The following is an 18,905-nucleotide window of genomic DNA, read 5'->3' as shown; positions in this document are numbered from 1 at the left end:
AAAGTATAGGGGTAGCAGCATCATGTTGTGTGGATGCTTTTCCTCAGACTACTGGGCATCTTGTTAAAATTGAAGGACACATGGATGTTGTAACATATAGGGAGATGTTGCAAGACAATCTGCCTCAGTTTACTAAAAAACTTAAACTTGGGAGAAAGTTCACCTTTCAGCAGGACAATGATGCCAAGCACAAGGGCAAAGCAACACAGGAGTGGTTGAACAACAAAAAGGTGAATGTTCTACAATGGCAAAGTCAAAGTCCAGATCTCAGTCTAATCAAGAATCTGTGGTACTATTTGAAAATTGCAGTCCATAAGCATGTTTCAACCAACCTGAACAACGTAGAACAAATGTGCCAGGAAGATTGGGCAAAAATCACGCCCAAACAGTGTGCAAAGCTGGTAGAAACTTAGTCCAACAGACTTAAAGCTGTTATTGCATCAAAAGATGGTTCTACCAAGTACTAGTCTGAAGGGGTTGAATACTTATGCAAGCAGCATTTTTCAGCTTTTAATTTTATTTTACAAAAATGCAAAGAAATAATGAATTTTGACTTTGAAAATGTACTTTAAGAGTATGCTGGTTTGCAATAAACATACTGTTTGGAGCAATCTGTATAAGTGTCATTTGTAATCCACCTTTTTAGAGGGTCAAATACTTTTGCAAGTCACTGTATATAGTATCAGTGTGCTCTTTGTTAGTTGTAAGTCTGGCATTTGAATCCTCCTGTAAGAAGGGTTTGTGAGTTACATTTCAGGTTTTCACTGCATCCCTTGCTCGAGGGGATTAGCTTTGAGATTTACTGAGAGATTGCAGGTAGCACAGTAGCTTAAGTACTAAGAGTATAGTGAAGCTTTAATTCTCTGTCTCCATATGCTGGTAGGGGAGAAAAACCCCATGCGTCTGGACTAGACTGAGGGATTTAAGGAAAGAAAATTAGCAGGCAAGATCCAAATTTTTCTTTTCCACGCTGTGGGTGCATTTCAATCTAATCTGCTTTTTAAGCTGGTTAGATTTGACGTGCTCCTTTTGTTTCTTTAGTCTTTTAAAGAGTAGATGGTAAGGAAATTGGATATTCCAGTACTATTGCTACAACACTGGACTGCCAGTCTGAGCTGGACCTGAACTAGATTTGAAGCCTTGTTATGTGAGAAGATACAATGAATTTCATGCCCAGATTTCACTATAGCATTGCTACTGCTTTAAATGCTTTTGTAGCTTCACCTCTACAAAAGTAGTGGTTTGGATGCTTACGTGAAGACTAGGCTCTGTTTGTATAAATGTTGGTAGCTTAATTAAAATGGGCCTTACTATAATGGGTATCCCCATACACAGGGCAGTGACAGGGGTGATTGTAAAGATGCTACCAAGTGTGAGTACTCTAGATAATCCCAATCAAGTGGCTACTGACAGTTTCATCGCTGTACAAGCAGTAAGAAACAGCTATGTAGGTAACTTTGCTCGAAAGAGTGGATTAATATTAACTCACATTACCGAGGCATCATAGCTTAAAAGCATCCAATTTTAGCATCCCTTGAAAAGTGCTCCAGAAAAGGTAAAATCTGAATAAAGGCTTACTGTCTATAAAATTCTGCATTTCATATATAGGGTTAGAAAGTAACTTGCCTCCGGCTGTTCAAGCACCAAGAAGATTATCAATGTGCAAGGGAGTATTAAAATTTCAGATTGTGCCAAAAAGACAAAAGTATGGTTACATAAAATTAAATTTAACCAAAATCATTTAGTTTTCGGTTTACTTTCCTGAGGTGACAAAATAATCATGTAATCTGCCAGAGTATCCCTATTAGGGTAATACCTTGTTTACATAATTCCCTGGGGTGTTGACAATGATACAGCATTGCCAGTTTGAATCCTGTCTCTTCCATAGCCCTTTCTAGCCCAGTCGCTTTACCATTTTAGTTTGGAATGCAGATTGGTTGACGGATGTATGTAGTGATGCTGTATGAACTAATCCTGAAACTTTCCTCCTCCCTCAGGGTGCAAAGAAGAGTGCAATTGGCCAGCGCATTGTGGCCACTCTGCCGTACATCAAACAAGAAGTGCCCATCATCATTGTCTTCCGTGCACTGGGCTTCGTGTCGGACAGAGACATTTTGGAGCACATTATTTATGACTTTGAAGATCCTGAGATGATGGAAATGGTAGTGGAGTGCTAGTCTTATTTCTGCATTGTAAAAGACCAAATGTTTTATTTTTTATTTATTAGTCGCCCGATGATGAACCTTAGGCAACTTAGAGTTACACACATAATCCATAAAATACTTAAAAAAAAAAAAAAAAAAACAAAAAAAAAAAACCGAACCCCCCCTCCCAAAAAAAACAATCCTATATTTAATACTTCAAATACATAATCATAAAACATAACATTTGAAGTAAAATGCTAAAAATAGTCTGATGTTCTAAAGGCTGCCACCCTTAGTTTACTTAGCAGGGTTAATTTGTTTCGTTAGTAATGTTTTTCATTTAACAACTCTGAGGAGGCATGGAATAATTGGTAGCCATGTACTGAATAGTAAGTTATGTTCTCTAAATTGCAATGCTTGAGGGAAGACCTCAAGGGAAGTGGGGCCAGGGCATGCACCATGATAGATTTAGACAGCACAGGTCCTGTAATGTGGTGGTATTTTTTTTGTTTTCTTTCACTAGTACAGGACTAAAGTGAACAAGAATACAGAATAAAATACAAAAAAAATTACTTCAGCACATTTTACATGTATTCAATTTCTCCACCGAGCAAGGGAAACAAAATTAAGAAAGACATCATTAATTAGTAAAGACAAATAGTGTAAACCTGCATTGAATTTATGGTTAGAATATACCATCAATGAAAGAATTAATATGATGGATAGGGCTTTGGGCCTGGTTTATGGTTGGTTGGGGAAGGGAATGTGTTGGGTGTAGCATTGGGTGGGGGGAGGGGAACAGGGAGATAGTGGCGTGGTGATTATGCTTGTATTGTATTTTGTTTTATGATGTCACTGGTTCTGTGTTTTTTGAAAATCACTTTGGGTCATCTAATCTCGGCTGGGGAAGCAGTTAATAATTTAAATAAAATCACCTGCTTCTGTGCTAATGAAATTGACTTCGAGACGTTGAGGTCAAGGAGCTAAGTATTGGGATTTATTAGAAATAAATCTCAATAAATTGCTGCTGTTTTGCAAAATATATGCTTTGTTTCAATCGCAGCTTTTTATTTCATGGAGTATTTGAGGGAGAGAGCAGCACCAAGCTTAGCCATGTCTGATCAGAGTGCCAGAATCCTCTCACTTTTTAGCTTATAATAATCGTAAGACATCTGGGTAAATGCGAACTAAAACCCATAAAGATTTTAGTCAAGTTTCAAAAAAATATAAAACCAAGCTATTTTCATCCTCAAAAACAACTTACCTGTTAGGAAGATTAGAGCCATATGCTGGTTTTGATACTTTTTGAGTTATCCATAATAGCATATGGCTAGTGTTAGACGTAGTTGGGCTCTTCCACCCACCTGCGGGTATGTGGTGGTCTTTTGTGAAGTCTGGTGATGCAACTTGTGTGGATTTTGCGTTGTCCTATGCCACTTCTCTTTCCTACACTAGGTCAAGCCCTCGCTGGACGAAGCTTTCGTCATTCAGGAGCAGAACGTTGCACTCAATTTCATTGGCTCTAGAGGAGCAAAGCCTGGTGTCACAAAAGAGAAGAGAATCAAATATGCCAAGGAAGTCCTGCAGAAAGAAATGCTGCCCCATGTTGGTGTCAGTGACTTCTGTGAAACAAAGAAAGCTTATTTCTTGGGGTAAGTAATGTTGTTAGTGACAGGGCTGAACAGATTCCGGCAGAAGTACTTAAGTGGCAATTGTCTAGGGTTGTCTTGCTTGTTCTAATTTATATTTAGTTTCTGAGAAGTTGGTTAACACAGGGGTCCTTAAACTGCTGGCTGAATCTGCCCCTAGGAGCATATCTTGCTGACCCTCCAAACTGTATCTTCCTTTAGCTGCATCAGACTGTGTGGAGCGGTGAAGCAAGGAGTGTGGTCTGGGGTTTTTTTTTTTTGGTTTTTTTTTTTTTTGCCAAAATGGCATGGGGGCAGCTGAAGGGGAGCCAATTCTGCAGGGCTGGCGGGGTTCCTACCACTTGCTGGAATATGAAAGACAATCTACTAGCTGAGCAGGACAAGGCAAATGGGGGAAGCTACCTAGGATGCCAACAGCAAGCAAGAGAGGAAACTGTGTGTGTCCATTCAGCTCCTCCTCCTCCCATCATGAGGAGACCTTGCTGAGAGGGCCGATTCAAGTTCTGCTCTTGCTTCCAGGAAATACTGCAGGTGGAGACTGTGTCCATGGGCTTGTCTGGTGCACCCAATCTCCTCCTTTGGAGGAGATCATACTATGCAGGCTGAACCCAGGTTCTCTCCACCCTCCCGGGGGAGAAATCATGTTAGCATGGACCAATTCAGGCTCTCTTCCCAGGAGAAGAGAGCGTACAGTGTGGGCAGATCCGGTTTCCTCCCCCATAAGGAAAGAGCATACTGCATAACCAATCTACCCCACGAGGTGAGCAGCCTGGAGGAGATGAAGAGAGCAGATTGGTGTGGTTTGTGAGGAGGACTGGTTCTGCCCTGCATTATTGGTCTGAGGGAAGAGAAGGGGAAGGGTGTTTGGTGACTGTAAGGGTGATTTTATCCTATGAGAATTGGATTAGTAGGGGGAAGGAGAGGAGGGTACACACAAACTTTTTTCCATATACACACATGTTCATATTCTCTTTCTTTCTCTCTCTCTCCCACACACTCATGCACCCTTCTACCTCTTCTCACTTCCCTCTTCTACTTCCTCCCTCTCTCCCTTTTCCCTTCCCTCTCACATACCTTCAGTCATTCACCCTCCCCTCTGTCACTCACACCTCACTTCCACTCACTCTTTTCCCTTGCTTCTTTACCCTTCCCTCCCTCACCCCTCAGTCACCCCTTCCCATTCCTCCCCTTCTGTCACTCTTACTCCCATTCACTCCTCTCACATTCTGTCACTCATCCCTTCACTCCCACTCACCCTTTTCTGTTTCTCATTCTCACCCTCTTCCCACTCAGTCACTAGCTCCTCTCCCACCTACCCACTCACTCATTCCCTTCCCTGACACTCACCACCTCCCTCTTACTCACCCTCTCCTTCCCACTCATTCATGTGCCTTCCATTTCACTCACTCACCATACTCACCACTTCTCCTTCCTACATCTCTCTGCCCTTCTCTTACTCCGCTATTACTTACCACTCTTCACAGCAGTGCAGAGTCTCTTCTCAGTGGTGGGGATTGGAAATCCCACCAGTGTTGATGCACCGGGTCTCATCTTGCACCGACACAACAGGTTTATTTATTTATTTTATTTTATTTATTTTTAACAATTTTATATACCGACCTTCATAGTAGATTACCATATCGGATCGGTTTACAGTTTAACAGAGGGAAAAAACTAGAGTAACAAATTCACGTAAACGAAAGATAACCAAAGCAGGAATAAGTCAAAGTTACAATCAACAGGGGGCGGGAACTTGGAAGCTTGCAACAAGCGGGAAAGAAGAAAAGGCCAGTAAAGTAATTTTACCGTAGAGTACAAGTTAAAAACTTAAGAACGGTGCTTTAATCTGAAGTCTAAGAGTCCATTTATTTTTTTTCTTTGAGAAACGGAGTGACAGGCTGGGTAAGAAGGAAGGCCAGCTAGTGATTGTCTGGTGGTTCAGGGAAGGCTTGGAGAAAGAGCCAGGTTTTAAGTCTTTTCCTGAAAGTTAATAGGCATGGCTCCAGTCTGATGTTTGATGGGATACTGTTCCAGATGGAAGGGCCTGCTGTTGAAAAGGCGCTGTCTTTGGTCGTAGCGAGGCGTGTAGCTTTAGTGGGTGGAACATTAAGAGTGCCTTTGTAATGTCTCTAGTTGGTCTGTTAGAGGAGTAAAGTTTGAAAGGTATTTCTAGGTCAAGTTGAAGTTGATGATGGATGGTTTTATGGATTAAGGTGATTGATTTGTATAGAATTCTGTAATTTACTGGTAACCAGTGTAGGTTCCTGAGAATTGGTGATATGTGTTCGTAGCGGCTGGTACTGGTCAACAATCTTGCTGCCGCATTTTGAATCATCTGAAGAGGTTTGGTAGTGGATTTGGGGAGTCCTAGTAGAAGGGCGCTGCAGTAGTCTATTTTGGCGAACAGTAGCGCTTGGAGGACTGTCCTGAAGTCGTGGAAGAATAAGAGAGGTTTAAGTCGTTTTAAGACCTGTAATCTGTAAAAGCAATCTTTCGTTGTTGAATTGACCATTTTCCTTAGGTTTAGTCGATTATCTAGAATCACCCCAAGATCTCTAACCTGCTTACATGTGATGTGGGGGTTGAGTGGTGTTGGTTGGTGGATATTGATATCATTTGAGGAGATGAGGAGAAGCTCTGTCTTAGAAGCGTTGAGGACCAAGTTTAAGCTGTTGAGTAGGTTGGTGATGGATAAAAGGCAGTTATTCCAATGGGAGAGCGCTTTTGAGAGTGATTCTGTTATGGGGATTAGAATCTGTACGTCGTCTGCATACAGATAATGAGTTAGATTGAGATCTGTTAACAATTGGCTGAGGGGGAGGAGGTATATGTTAAAGAGGGTTGGGGATAACGAAGATCCTTGTGGTACACCCAGATTAGATTTTGTTAGAGGTGACTCTTTATTATTGATTTTGACTTTGTAAGTCCTATTGCTGAGGAAGGACTTGAACCAGTTGTACGCAGAACCAGAGATGCCAATATCTGCTAGGCGATCCAACAAGATGGAGTGATTGACGGTGTCGAAAGCCGCCGAGATGTCTAATAAGACTAGTAAGAAGGAGTGTCCTTTATCTAACCCTATAATAATATGGTCTGTTAGTGAGATGAGGAGGGTTTCAGTATTGCGTGATTTACGGAAACCATATTGCGAAGGGTGTAAGATCTTGTGGTCTTCCAGATAGTCAGAAAGCTGTGTGTTTACCAGTTTCTCCGTTAGTTTAGCGACGAATGGGAGGTTAGAGATGGGTCTGAAATTTGCTGGTACGTTTGGGTCTAGATTGTGTTTCTTGAGGAGGGGCTTGAGTGAAGCGGTTTTTAGGATGTCTGGGTAGCTTCCTTGGGGATAGGAGGCTGTTTATTAGGTTTCTCTTTGCATGCTGAATAGCACACCGATGACTGACTGGGCTGACTCCTCGCTGGTGAGGAGTGGAAATCCCGCCAGTGCCATGATGCATGGCGTTTCTCCTTGCTGTCAGGGGTGTGGGAACCCTGCTACCATAGACAAACAGGGCCTCTTCTTGCATTAAAACACGCCAATGGTCCAACTTCCCTATTTAAGCATAATCAAGAGTGATAACTTTGCCTTTGATGACGTGCAGGCAGGTCGGAACATCGGTGGGCCACACATAATAGAAAAAGTGTCCAGGTGATAGGCAGGCTGGATTTGACTTGTGGACCATAGTTTGCCCTCCACTGTTCTAGACATGCCAGGGACTTGCAGCTTTCTCCACTAGTCCTGGTGTCCTCCATATCTCTATTCCAAAGAGGATATGGTCACTCCAGGTGCTTGCCTGCACTAGTACCCATTCTGTCACTGATGCCCAGAGGAGCAACGGGGTCGGTGGCTGTTCGGGAGAGGAATCTTTCTGGGTACAGGCACAAATAGCCAACTGCACTGATTTGAGACTCATTAGCTGAGGATAGAGCACAGAGAATCCTCGCTGCCAGATCAGAATAAGTCAGACGTTCAGTATTCATGGGGGTGCAACTACAACTCTGAAGTTACCTCTGAAGAGGAAGTGTCTACAGGTCTCCCCTCCAACCCCTCTACTTTACCAGAGAAGGAAGTTTCCATTGGTGGACCTCTCCTTTGCAGATTTTGTGAGGAAAATGGTGGAAGCCATTTCATTTACTTTGCAAACAGAAGATGAGTCCAGAACCAAGATGCTGGACATCCTCCAGTTCATGGAGCCTCCTTAGGAGATTGTGACAGTCCTAGTACATGATTCTTCCAGAGGTATAGATGAGGATGTAGAAGAACCCCCTTCTGTAGCTTCCATTCTGGTCCAGAAGACTCTCGGATTCAACATGTTACAGCTGCCACACCAATCTGTGCTAGTCGCTAGTCGAATCTTCTTTCAAAAAGGCCAAGCCTTCTAGAACCCATTCCTCTGTGTTACCCGTTACTGCTTGATGAATACTATTGAAGAAAGGTTTTTCAAGATTCTATGTTCATTTCCTAGGTAGCATCCTACCATCTCTTTAGGGGCCAGTACATGTGCAAGGGGTGGCCGAGCAGCTTCCTCAGAAGCAACAAGATGCCCTCCAGTCACTAGTAAACAGGCGGTTGGCTTGCAGAAGATACATGATCCATTCAGTCTTTGATGTTTTCAGAACAGCATCAAACAGCCTCTGCTGTAGAGATAGGGGCATGCAGATTCTCCTGGCTGCAAGCCTAATATCTCTGTTCAGAAGTGCAGGAAAGATTCACCAACATGTCATGTACAGAAGAGAATCTCTTTGGCGATAGTCAAGGATGCGATTGCACACATCTGTGATCACTGTCCAATGCTCCAACAGCTCTCCATGGGCACTCCAGACCCAGCTGTCTCCTCCAGCAGGTATCTGAGGACAGGGCACAGGAGGCACTTTTTCCACCTGAGGAGGTGTTATCCTTCGCCCCCCTTGGCTCTGTCCATAGCAGACCTTTGGTGCCTGTCTGAGGCAGCAGAGAGTACCCCTAAGCCCCAGATAGCAACCCAGTCAACACCTGGGATAGGGTTTTGACTGGATCGCAGAGAACATAGCCAGAATTTTAGTACCTGTGCCAGAGGACCTTCCGGTTGGGGGGAGGTTGCAGTTTTATGTAAACTGGCAGCCCACTCAGATATGTGGGTCCTCTGCATCATCAGAAGAAGATACAGATTAATCTTATTAGCATTTCCACCAAACTGGACCCAGACCCCAGTTGGAACTGCTTCTTGTGGAGCTCTTCTCTCTTAAAGGCCAGAGCAGTCGAGTCTCTTCCACCAAGGGCAAAGAGGGCAGGGATTCTCCACAAAGTATTTCCTGATTCCAAAGAAAACTTGATGACTCCATCCTGTCCTAGACCCAAGGGCCTTGAACAAATTAATCAAAAGTGAAAATTTCAAGATTGTTTCCTTGGGCATCTGAATTCCCTTTGTTCAAAGAAGGGATTGGCTATGTTCTCTTGATCGCAAGGATGAAACATAGAAACATGACGGCAGAAAAAGATCATATGGCCCATCTGGTCTGTCCATCTATCCGATAAATTTAGAATTAGAATTCTAATCTCTTCCTTAGAGATTGATTGTTTTTATTCCGTGCTTTCTTGAATTCAGATACTGTTTGTCTCTGCCACTTCCACTGGGAAGCTGTTCCATGCATCTGTAAAGAAATATTTCCTTAGATTACTTCTGAGTCTACCGTTTTTGAACCTCATCACATTCCCCCTCATTCTAGAGCCTCCTTTCTGTTTGGAAAAGGTTCACTTCTTATGCATGGAAGCCTTTGAGATATTTGAATGTCTCTATCATATCTCCCCTATCTTGCCTTTCCTCTGGGGTATACATGTTTATATCTTTGTCTATCCCCATATGCTCAAGCAAAGATCACTGACCATTTTAGTTGCCATTCTCTGTGCATATACCTGCATAGAGATTTTTCCTCGGCCACAGAAAATATCTCCAATTCGTTGTGGGAGACTGTCACCTCCAGTAACATATTCTGCCGTTTTGGGCTAGTGTCTTCACCACACCTTTATGAAATGCCCGGCCATAATGGTGATGCACTTGTGCAAGCTGGGATTGCATGACTATACCTATCTGGCTGATTGACTAGTCAAGAGCCTGTCTCAGGTAGGAGCCAAGGAATCTATGAGCATCAGTATCCGGGTGTTGGAGGTACTAGGATTTGTTGTCAACTACCCCAAGTCTCATCTCAGCTGGGCCACCACAATGATGGCCACTTCGGAGGAGATTCAAATGAATCTGACATCAGCATGGAACATGTTGGGGCTGTTGAGCCTCATAGAATCAACAGTGCATGTAACTCCCATAGCACATCTTTACATAAAGAGTCCAATGGACTTGAGGTCTCAGTGGCTACAGGCCCCACAACAACTTCGGGGCAGCATGCAGATCACTCAACTGCTCAGGGACAATTGCAGTCTGGTCAGAGGAATCCCCTTCCACACCTCTCTGATTCAAATTGTTCATACAATGGCTATGTCCATTTTGTGTTGGGAAGCTTGTGTAGTTGGGGTCTGCATCACATAAGCTTCTTGAAGCTCCTAGCAATTTGGTATGCTCTAAATGCTTTCAGAGATTGGCTATCCAGCAAAGTTACCCTTGTCCAGACATACAAGTTGGCAATGTATTGCATCAGCAGGCAGTGAGGTTTGGGTTTGTACCTTCTGTGTCAGGAGGCTGTTCAGTTGTGGGCTGGGCTATCTCTCTCAGGTGATGGTTCTCAGAACCACTTACTGATGGAATGGAGCATGTGCTGGCGGACAGACTTGAGTTAGTCCTTGCAACCTTGAAAGGGTAGTGAATCAGATCTCTCATTGCTGGGGAACACCTATAGTGTATCTATTTTGCATCTATTTGGAACAGGAAGGTCTTACCCTTATGCTACAGACAGAGGGTGTGTGGCAAACTAGCTTCTGATGCTTTTGCCCTACATTGGGTCAAACGTCTACTATACACATATGCTCTGATACTTCAGTAGCAAAAACTTTGCTGCAGCTCAGAGGACAAGGGGACCATGTTTCTCATAGCTCCCTTTTAGCCAAGACAGTTGTGGTTCCTACTCCTGCGAGCTATATTGTCAGGGAACCAATCAGCCTGGGATTTTCCCCAGATCTCATCACTTGAGATCAAGGCAAGTCTCATCATTCCAGTCTCGAGTGTCTTATCTTTCATCACTTGGATATTGAGAGGTTGATACTGTAACCCCCTTGATTTGCCTGATATGTCTGGAGTTCTTTTAGCTTCAAGAAATAATTCCAATAGAAAATTCTATAGATTTAAGTGGAGGAGGTTTGCCATGTGATGTGAGTAAAATGCCCTAGATCATTTTTCCTGCTCCACATATAAACTGCTTAATTAACTTTTACATCTCCCAAAGTCAGACCTCAAGACCAACTCTGTAAAACTTTTAGTTGTCCGATTTAAGCGGGGTATGCTTCATTTGAAGCCTCCCATCAAACTTTCCGCTGTCTTGGGACCTTAACGTGATTTTGTCCCAGCTGATGAAAGTTCCCTTTCAGCCACTGCACTTCTGTGACCTAAAATACTTGACCTGAAAGGTTGTAATTTTGGTGGTGGTCACTGAACTTCGTGCTTTACTAATTTATCCACCATATATTAACATGATAGTATCCTCCTCTTTTATTGGAGGCAGCCATGTGTGAGGACTGCCATCCTACTTGGCTTAGGAGAAAGCAGAGTTGCTTACCTGTAACAGGTGTTCTCCAGGGACTGCAGGATGTCAGCCCTCACGAAACCACCCACCTCCCTGTGGAATTGTTCTTCCTAAAAATTTTCTTCATGCTAAATTGAGACCGAAAAGAACTTGCATAGGCACATGGTATTATGGCGTGCATGAGTATACCCAGTGAAGCACGGTCAAAGTTCTAGAAACTTTGATGTAATATTTCCATGCAGAGAACCATCAGATGAGGTTGCCCATGTGTGAGGACTGACATCCTGCTGTCCTTGGAGATCATCTCTAACAGGTAAGCAACTCTGCTTTTCTTCCCAAAGGACGAGTGTTGCTCCTGCTTCAAATGCTTTAAGTTGCAGGTTAAATGGTGTCATGCCTTGTACAACAGTACAGTATTGTTTGCAGGGTAATTAATGGTAATCTAGTTGTCTTTTACTGTAACGTAGCGATAGTACTTTTTATAGTATTCAGTTTTAAAAGATTTTATTTTTGACCTCTCAAAATCAGATTGTCATGTTTTGGAGAGGAAAACACCTTCAATCCTAGTTTGTTTTTTTTTGTGGTGTTCTACTAAGTGTTGGTCTTGGTTTTGCATAGGTACATGGTTCATAGGTTGCTGCTGGCGGCTTTGGGCAGAAGAGAACTGGATGACAGAGATCATTACGGAAACAAGAGGCTGGACCTGGCAGGGCCCCTGCTGGCTTTCCTCTTCAGAGGGTAAGAGGTGCAGAGTGATAACTGTGAGAGAAAAAACTGTTCTTTGTAGGCTTACTTCTTGAAGCTGTGTGTAAAATGCTCAAAAGCTTTTTGCTGTGTGTGTGGATTTTTTTTTTTGTTTGTTTTTTTTTCAAGTCATGTGTGATGTGTTAATCATAAAGAAACATTTCTGATATGACAGGAACCATTCATTCTTGGTTCTTGAGGTCCTACAATATCTGAATATATAAATATATTTGTTTTTCTTTTGCATTCAAAATCAGATATTGAAAATGTTTGCAACTAAAGATGTTTTTCTGAAAGCTCTACAAACTGTTTACTTGCGCAAATGGAATCCATATATATATATTTTTTGTAATGAGTTTCCTCTTCATTTTACCAGACCAGTATAGTCTCAATGGATTATGCTCCCCAACCAGCAGATGGAGATAGAACAACAGGTTTGCTGATGGCACTCTTTATAGAACACCTTGTTGACTTCAGCCTGCTAGTATTTTCTGTCTCGGACAGATGGTAAACAAGCATCAGGTATTGTGGGCAGAGTCTTGGTTAGACTGGGTGAAGCAGACTGATTTTTAGATTTGGTAGCTCCTGAGATGAAAGTCTTGTACTCCCTCCCTTAGTTGAGCACAGCCCTAGACTAGGGAGTCTCCAGGTTGTGAAGTGGGGCTCTTCTAGAGCGAGTTTGACATCCTACCCCTTCCTGGTGCACTGGAGTAGTTTATTTTGCGTGCCCCCGCTGTCTTCTCTCCCTCCAGTATAGTTGTTTGGGGGGGGCTGACTTTGTTGCTGGTCTGAAAAAGGGTCAATATAATAAAAAAAAACAAAACAAAAAGATCTTCTGAATGAAGCAGCATTTCAAATGGTGCTTCAGAAAAAGAAGTGGCAGGAGTCTTTTCTTTGGTAGGGTATCCTTTTTCATTTCACAGCACAGATCATCTCTGGAGGAAGGCATGACTGCTCCCGTGGAGCGTGGAAGACTAGCTGGGCAGTGCAGTGTTTTGTGGCGAGGGCCAGCCAGCATTGGGTGGGAGGGGGAAAAGAGGCTTCTGCAAGGCTGTATGGAGGAGGGTCTGAGGTTTGCAGCTTCAGCAGCTACTTTGCAGGCCGCATCTGTGGGGTTGTTTGACCAGGTCGTTTCCACTGGCGTGCCTTATTTGCGCATACAGTTGTGCTCATAAGTTTACATACCCCTGGCAGAATTTGTAAGATATGTAGCATTTTAATAAAAACATGAGTGATCAGACAAAATACATCTCTTATAATGTTTCAAATTAAATTATGCATCACAGTGTAGCACAATCATTAAACAAACCATTTCATAAATATTATGATCAACTTCATTGTCTCAATGTCAAAAAGTTTTTTTTTCTGTTTGAGGATGACCAAGGATTTCAGAAAGTTAGATTCTGACCTATTCTGTAGTTCCAGAAACAGTGAGGTGGTTTTGAAACCATCTATATTTCTTTGGATTAAGGAAACCATAGGCTCGGTTCAGGTAGCCAAAGGGTTGCTGCTTCCTAAAAGGATTCTGAAACATTCCACCAGGGCACAGGCTTCATCCTAGGCAGAGCTTCACTTGAGTTCACTGATGGACATGCGTAGTGTGGCAACATATTCTTCCTTGCATTGCTTTTCAAAGCATTATCATCTTGATGTTCTTCACAGCGGGAAGAAACAAGGCGAAGCGGCCTCACGAGCGACTATAGCTCGCTGGATCAAGGAAGTAGTCAAGGCAGCTTATGTAGAGGCAGGGAAGCCTTTACCCCTGTAGGTTAAGGCTCATTCTACTAGGGCCCAGGCAGTATCCTGGGCAGAGGCCAAACTACTATTGCCGGTCAGCATCTGTTGAGCAGTGACATGGTCTTCCCTACACACCTTCTCCAGGTTCTACCATCTGGATGTCCAGGCTAAAGAAGAAGCAACCTTCGCAAGGGCAGTGCTAAGTCGCCCACGGCAGCCTTCCGCCCCGTCCGGGAGTAGCTTTTGTACATCCCACTGGTCCTGAGTCCATCTGGCTACATGCTAGGAAATGGAGAAATTACCTGATAATTTCGTTCTCACAGGACAAGCAGGATGGTAGTCCTCACATATGGGTGACATCACAGGATGGAGCCCAGTCACGGAAAACTTCTGTCAAAGTTTCCAGAACTTTGACTGGCCCTACTGGGCATGCCCAGCATGCACTAACCTGCAGCCAGCAGGGGTCCCCCTTCAGTCTTCTTTTTTCCGCGCAGCAGTAGCCTCGCGGTAAAGGAGCTCTGAAGAGATTCCTGACAGGAATTTTCCTCACGGAATTACTAAAAGTTAAGTTGCCCCACAGGGGTCCCTCTTCTACCTTTTATAACTCTGCGGTACTCCGGTAAGTTTTGAACCTGTTTCCTGTCTATTACCGTCGAGTTTGGCCTTCGCGGCCTACTGGCCGTCGACTGTAACGCGGCTAAAATTTTTTTCCATGGCCATGGTGTTGGGGTTTCGTCGGTGCCCGGACTGTACCCGCACCAGGTCTATCACAGACCCCCATAAATCTGTGTAATGTGTTTAGGACGTGAGCACGATGTCTTGACCTGCACCAAATGTGCCCTAATGACACCGAAGGGACGCAAGGACAGAATGGAGAAGATGGAACTTCTCTTCCATGCTCAAACCCCGACTCCGTCCATCGCATCGACGTCGTCGGAACAGACACCGTCGACTTCGCACCAGCATCGACCACCGACCAGTGACCGACCGGCATCAATGACTTCTCGGCCATTGGTACCCTCTACTCCCCCCCAGGATTGAGGGGATCGCAGGGAGAAACATCACCGTTGACACCGTAAGACTTGGACAATCAAGGGAGCGAAATCATTGACCTCGCTATCGTCCGAGCCGCTGTCAAAAAAAAAAAAAAAACCCCGTCAAGGAAAGGCACCGACCATTCCTGCGACCGGGTCTCCGAGGCAATCCTCACCCGATTTGGGGATCGGGAGCCGCGACTCCGCCTGTAACTGTGGTCCCTCCAGCTATACCTCTGCCTCCTTCTTCTGTTCCGGAGCTGGGGCTGCTTGCTCCAAGTCTCCGAGAAGAACTGGACCGGATGGTCCAGGAGGCCATCGACAAGGCAATGCAACATCTTCAGGTTCCTCCTGCACCGACTGTGGAACCGATCATCGACCCGATTCCGGCAGCGCTGGCACCGCTGCTATCCAGGATGGAAGCCCTCATGGCCGCTTTTCCATCGATGGATCCCGGGTCTCCGATGGCTCCGATGCTCTCTCCATTGACAGCATCATCGGGAGGAGAAACACCGTTCCACATTCCTCCATCCGGAGTTATGCCTCAGCCATCGATGCCTATACGTCCCTCGCCACCGATCCAACCATCGGTGCCGATACGTCCATCGGCACCACCGAGCCATCCATCGATGCCTTCGGTGCCTCCAATAATTCCTCCGATCCCTTTGGAGCCCAGACCTGGACCTTCAGGTATCCAACCATCCTGTCCCCCTCTATTTCCTAGAGGTAAGGGTGTTGACCCTTATGATACCTGGGGTGATGATACCTCATCAGACACAATGACTTACCTTCACCACCTTCACCTAATGAGAGTAGAAAGCGTTCTCCTCCAGAGGACCTCTCATTTATAAATTTTCTGAAGGAAATGGCTGAATTGGTTCCTTTTCAGTTGCAGACAGAACAAGATGATAGGCACCAGATGATGGAGTTGCTCCAATTCCTGGATGCCCCCAAGATAATAACCTCTATTCCCGTTCATCAGGTTCTTCTTGATCTTCTCAAGAAGAACTGGGAAAATCCAGGAGCAATTGCTCCAGTACACAGAAAAGCTGACACTACTTATTTAGTACAGTCAACCCCAGGTTTTCAAAAGTCACAGCTTGATCACCATTCTGTCGTGGTAGAGTCTGCACAAAAGAGGGCAAAGAAGTCAAAACATCACTCATCTACCCCTCCTGGAAAGGAACAAAAATTCTTGGACAACATTGGACGCCAGGTATTCAAAGGGGCCATGCTCATCTCCCGAATTGCTGCCTATCAGCTTTATATGACCCAATATAACAGGGCCATATTTAAGCAGATACAGGACTTCTCATACTCCTTGCCTCAGCAATTCCAAGACAAATTCCAGTGGAAACACTGAGAGGAGAGGATCACCTTGCTGGTGGCTGAAAGGAATCAGTAAGTTTTTGCTTGGGACATTGACTTTTTTAAAAGTATTGGGGCAAAGTTAACTATTTGGGAATATTATTTAGTGTGTTTGTGTGTTTGTGCCTTTAATAGTCAGGCAGTGAATAAACAAGTTAGACTGTTTGTATTTTTAGTCAGTCAATAAGGTAGCAGTAGGTAGTGTGTTTATTTTTAAAAGTCTGCAGAACTGAGTGTTCTCCAGACTTTTAAAGAGCTGAGTGTTTTATTTAATAATAACTGAGTGCATTGTATTGAAAAAAAAACAACACAAAACCCCCCCCCCCACAAAAAAGTAGCCAGAAGCTAGAAATAAGCTAGGAGCAGTATATACCAAAGTAAAAAAGTTGAATAGTTCAGCTCAGTTACTCACCTTGGAAAGGTGTTGAGGTAGTGTGATTGGGTTTGAATAGGGACCAACATTTGTTAATCAAGGGAGCAGTGAGTCACTCAGGCTGACTAACTGAAGTTAGACTGTTTGTATTTCCCACCCCCCCCAGCTCATCCCTTAATTTATAGGCAGGTGCCACTTTCACAAAAAAAAAAAAAATCATCAACAAAAACTTTATTGAGAATTCAATCAGACCCCGGTAGGCCACTACCAGACATATAGTGAATTCACTAATATATTTAAAGGAAGTTAGACACATTCCTACTCCCATAGCAACCTAAAACTTAACTAGGAACTGATCAAAAGTGAGATGAAGGCAGCAGTCCAGCAGCAAGAGGGGGGCTTCCCAGTCTTTTGCATCGAGTGTCACATGTATGATTTTTTACCCACCGGTGAGAAGTTGTACATGTGCATGCGATGCAAAGAGCTCCTGGCTCTCAGAGAACGAGTCCGATCTCTGGAGGCTAGAGTGGCAGACCTGGAGGAGCTGAGGCAGACAGAGAGGTATATAGATGAGACCTTCAGGGACATAGTAGTCAAGTCCCAACTTCAGACTGGCAGCCCTGGTGCTGCCTTGGAGGAAGAAGGTCTCATGATGGGAGAGCACCAACCAGGTGTAGCAGGAAAGGATCCTGTAGCAAGGACCTGCTCTCTAGGTGATGCAGTGTCCTTTCGCACTGAGGATATCTCCCCAAGGCCTACTGCCCAGGAGGGAAGGGTTAGGTCGGCCGTCATAGTTGGTGATGCGATTATTAGGAATGTAGATAGCTGGGTGGCGGGTGGGCGTGAGGATCGCCTGGTAACATGCCTACCTGGTGCGAAGGTGGCGGACCTCACGCGTCACCTAGATAGGATTTTAGACAGTGCTGGGGAGGAGCCGGCTGTCGTGGTACACGTGGGCACCAACGGCATAGGAAAATGTGGGAGGGAGGTTCTGGAAGCCAAATTTAGGCTCTTAGGTAGAAAGATTAAATCCAGAACCTCCAGGGTAGCATTCTCTGAAATGCTCCCTGTTCCACGCGCAGGTCACCAGAGGCAGGCAGAGCTCCGGAGTCTCAATGCGTGGATGAGACGATGGTGCAAGGAAGAGGGATTCAGTTTTGTTAGGAACTGGGGAACCTTTTGGGGAAGGGGGAGTCTCTTCCGAAGGGATGGGCTCCACCTTAACCAGGGTGGAACCAGACTGCTGGCGCTAACCTTTAAAAAGGCGATAGAGCAGCTTTTAAACTAGAACAAAGGGGAAAGCCGACAGTCGCTCAGCAGCGCATGGTTCGGAGAGAGGTATCTTTAAAGGATACTAATGATGCATTAGAATTAGGGCATCCCGATAGTGAGGTTCCAGTAATTAGAAAAGTAGTCCAAGTGCCTGTAACTAAAAACTCACCTGAGCTAAAAAATTCTAACTTATACCTATCAATTAAAAAGCAGAATAAAAATACAAACAAAAAACAAACTTTGAAATGTTTGTATGCTAATGCCAGAAGTCTAAGAAGTAAGATGGGAGAATTAGAATGTATAGCAGTAAATGATGACATAGACTTAATTGGCATCTCAGAGACATGGTGGTAAGAGGATAACCAATGGGACAGTGCTATACCGGGGTACAAATTATATCGCAATGACAGAGAGGAGCACTCGGGAGGAGGTGTGGCGCTTTATGTCCGGGATGGCATAGAGTCTAACAGGATAAACATCCTGCATGAGACTAAATACAAAATTGAATCTTTATGGGTAGAAATCCCTTGTGTGTCAGGGAAGACTACAGTGATAGGGGTATACTACCGTCCACCTGGTCAAGATGGTGAGATGGACAGTGAAATGCTAAGAGAAATTAGGGAAGCTAACCAAATTGGTAGTGCGGTAATAATGGGAGACTTCAATTACCGAAATCAACAGAAGCAAACCTTGCACATATAAGCAAGTACTCACATAAACATGGTGCAAGAAAGAATATGCGGTTCCATTGAAACTTCAAATGTACTTTTATTATATCTTCAGGCATTCATAGTTCATTTAAAATTCATTTAAAAAACTTCAATTACCCCAATATAGACTGGGTAAATGTATCATCGGGTCACGCTAGAGAGATAACGTTCCTGGATGGAATAAATGATAGCTTTATGGAGCAATTGGT

At 44.1% G+C, this 18,905-nt stretch overlaps 1 protein-coding gene across 1 annotated transcript in view; it reads left to right on the top strand.

Annotated features, from left to right (window-relative positions):
* Nucleotides 1-18,905, top strand: part of POLR2B (RNA polymerase II subunit B) — a 177,912-nt gene that overhangs the window by 73,072 nt on the left and 85,935 nt on the right. The window contains exons 7-9 of the mRNA XM_029600967.1: nt 1,998-2,162; nt 3,600-3,796; nt 12,077-12,196. Of these exons, the coding sequence (XP_029456827.1) occupies nt 1,998-2,162; nt 3,600-3,796; nt 12,077-12,196 (482 nt within the window). The remainder of the gene's footprint in view (nt 1-1,997; nt 2,163-3,599; nt 3,797-12,076; nt 12,197-18,905) is intronic.

Source organism: Rhinatrema bivittatum, chromosome 1 (assembly GCF_901001135.1).
Source record: "Rhinatrema bivittatum chromosome 1, aRhiBiv1.1, whole genome shotgun sequence".
Classification (NCBI taxonomy): domain Eukaryota; kingdom Metazoa; phylum Chordata; class Amphibia; order Gymnophiona; family Rhinatrematidae; genus Rhinatrema; species Rhinatrema bivittatum.
This window is presented reverse-complemented; position numbering and strand designations above follow the sequence as displayed.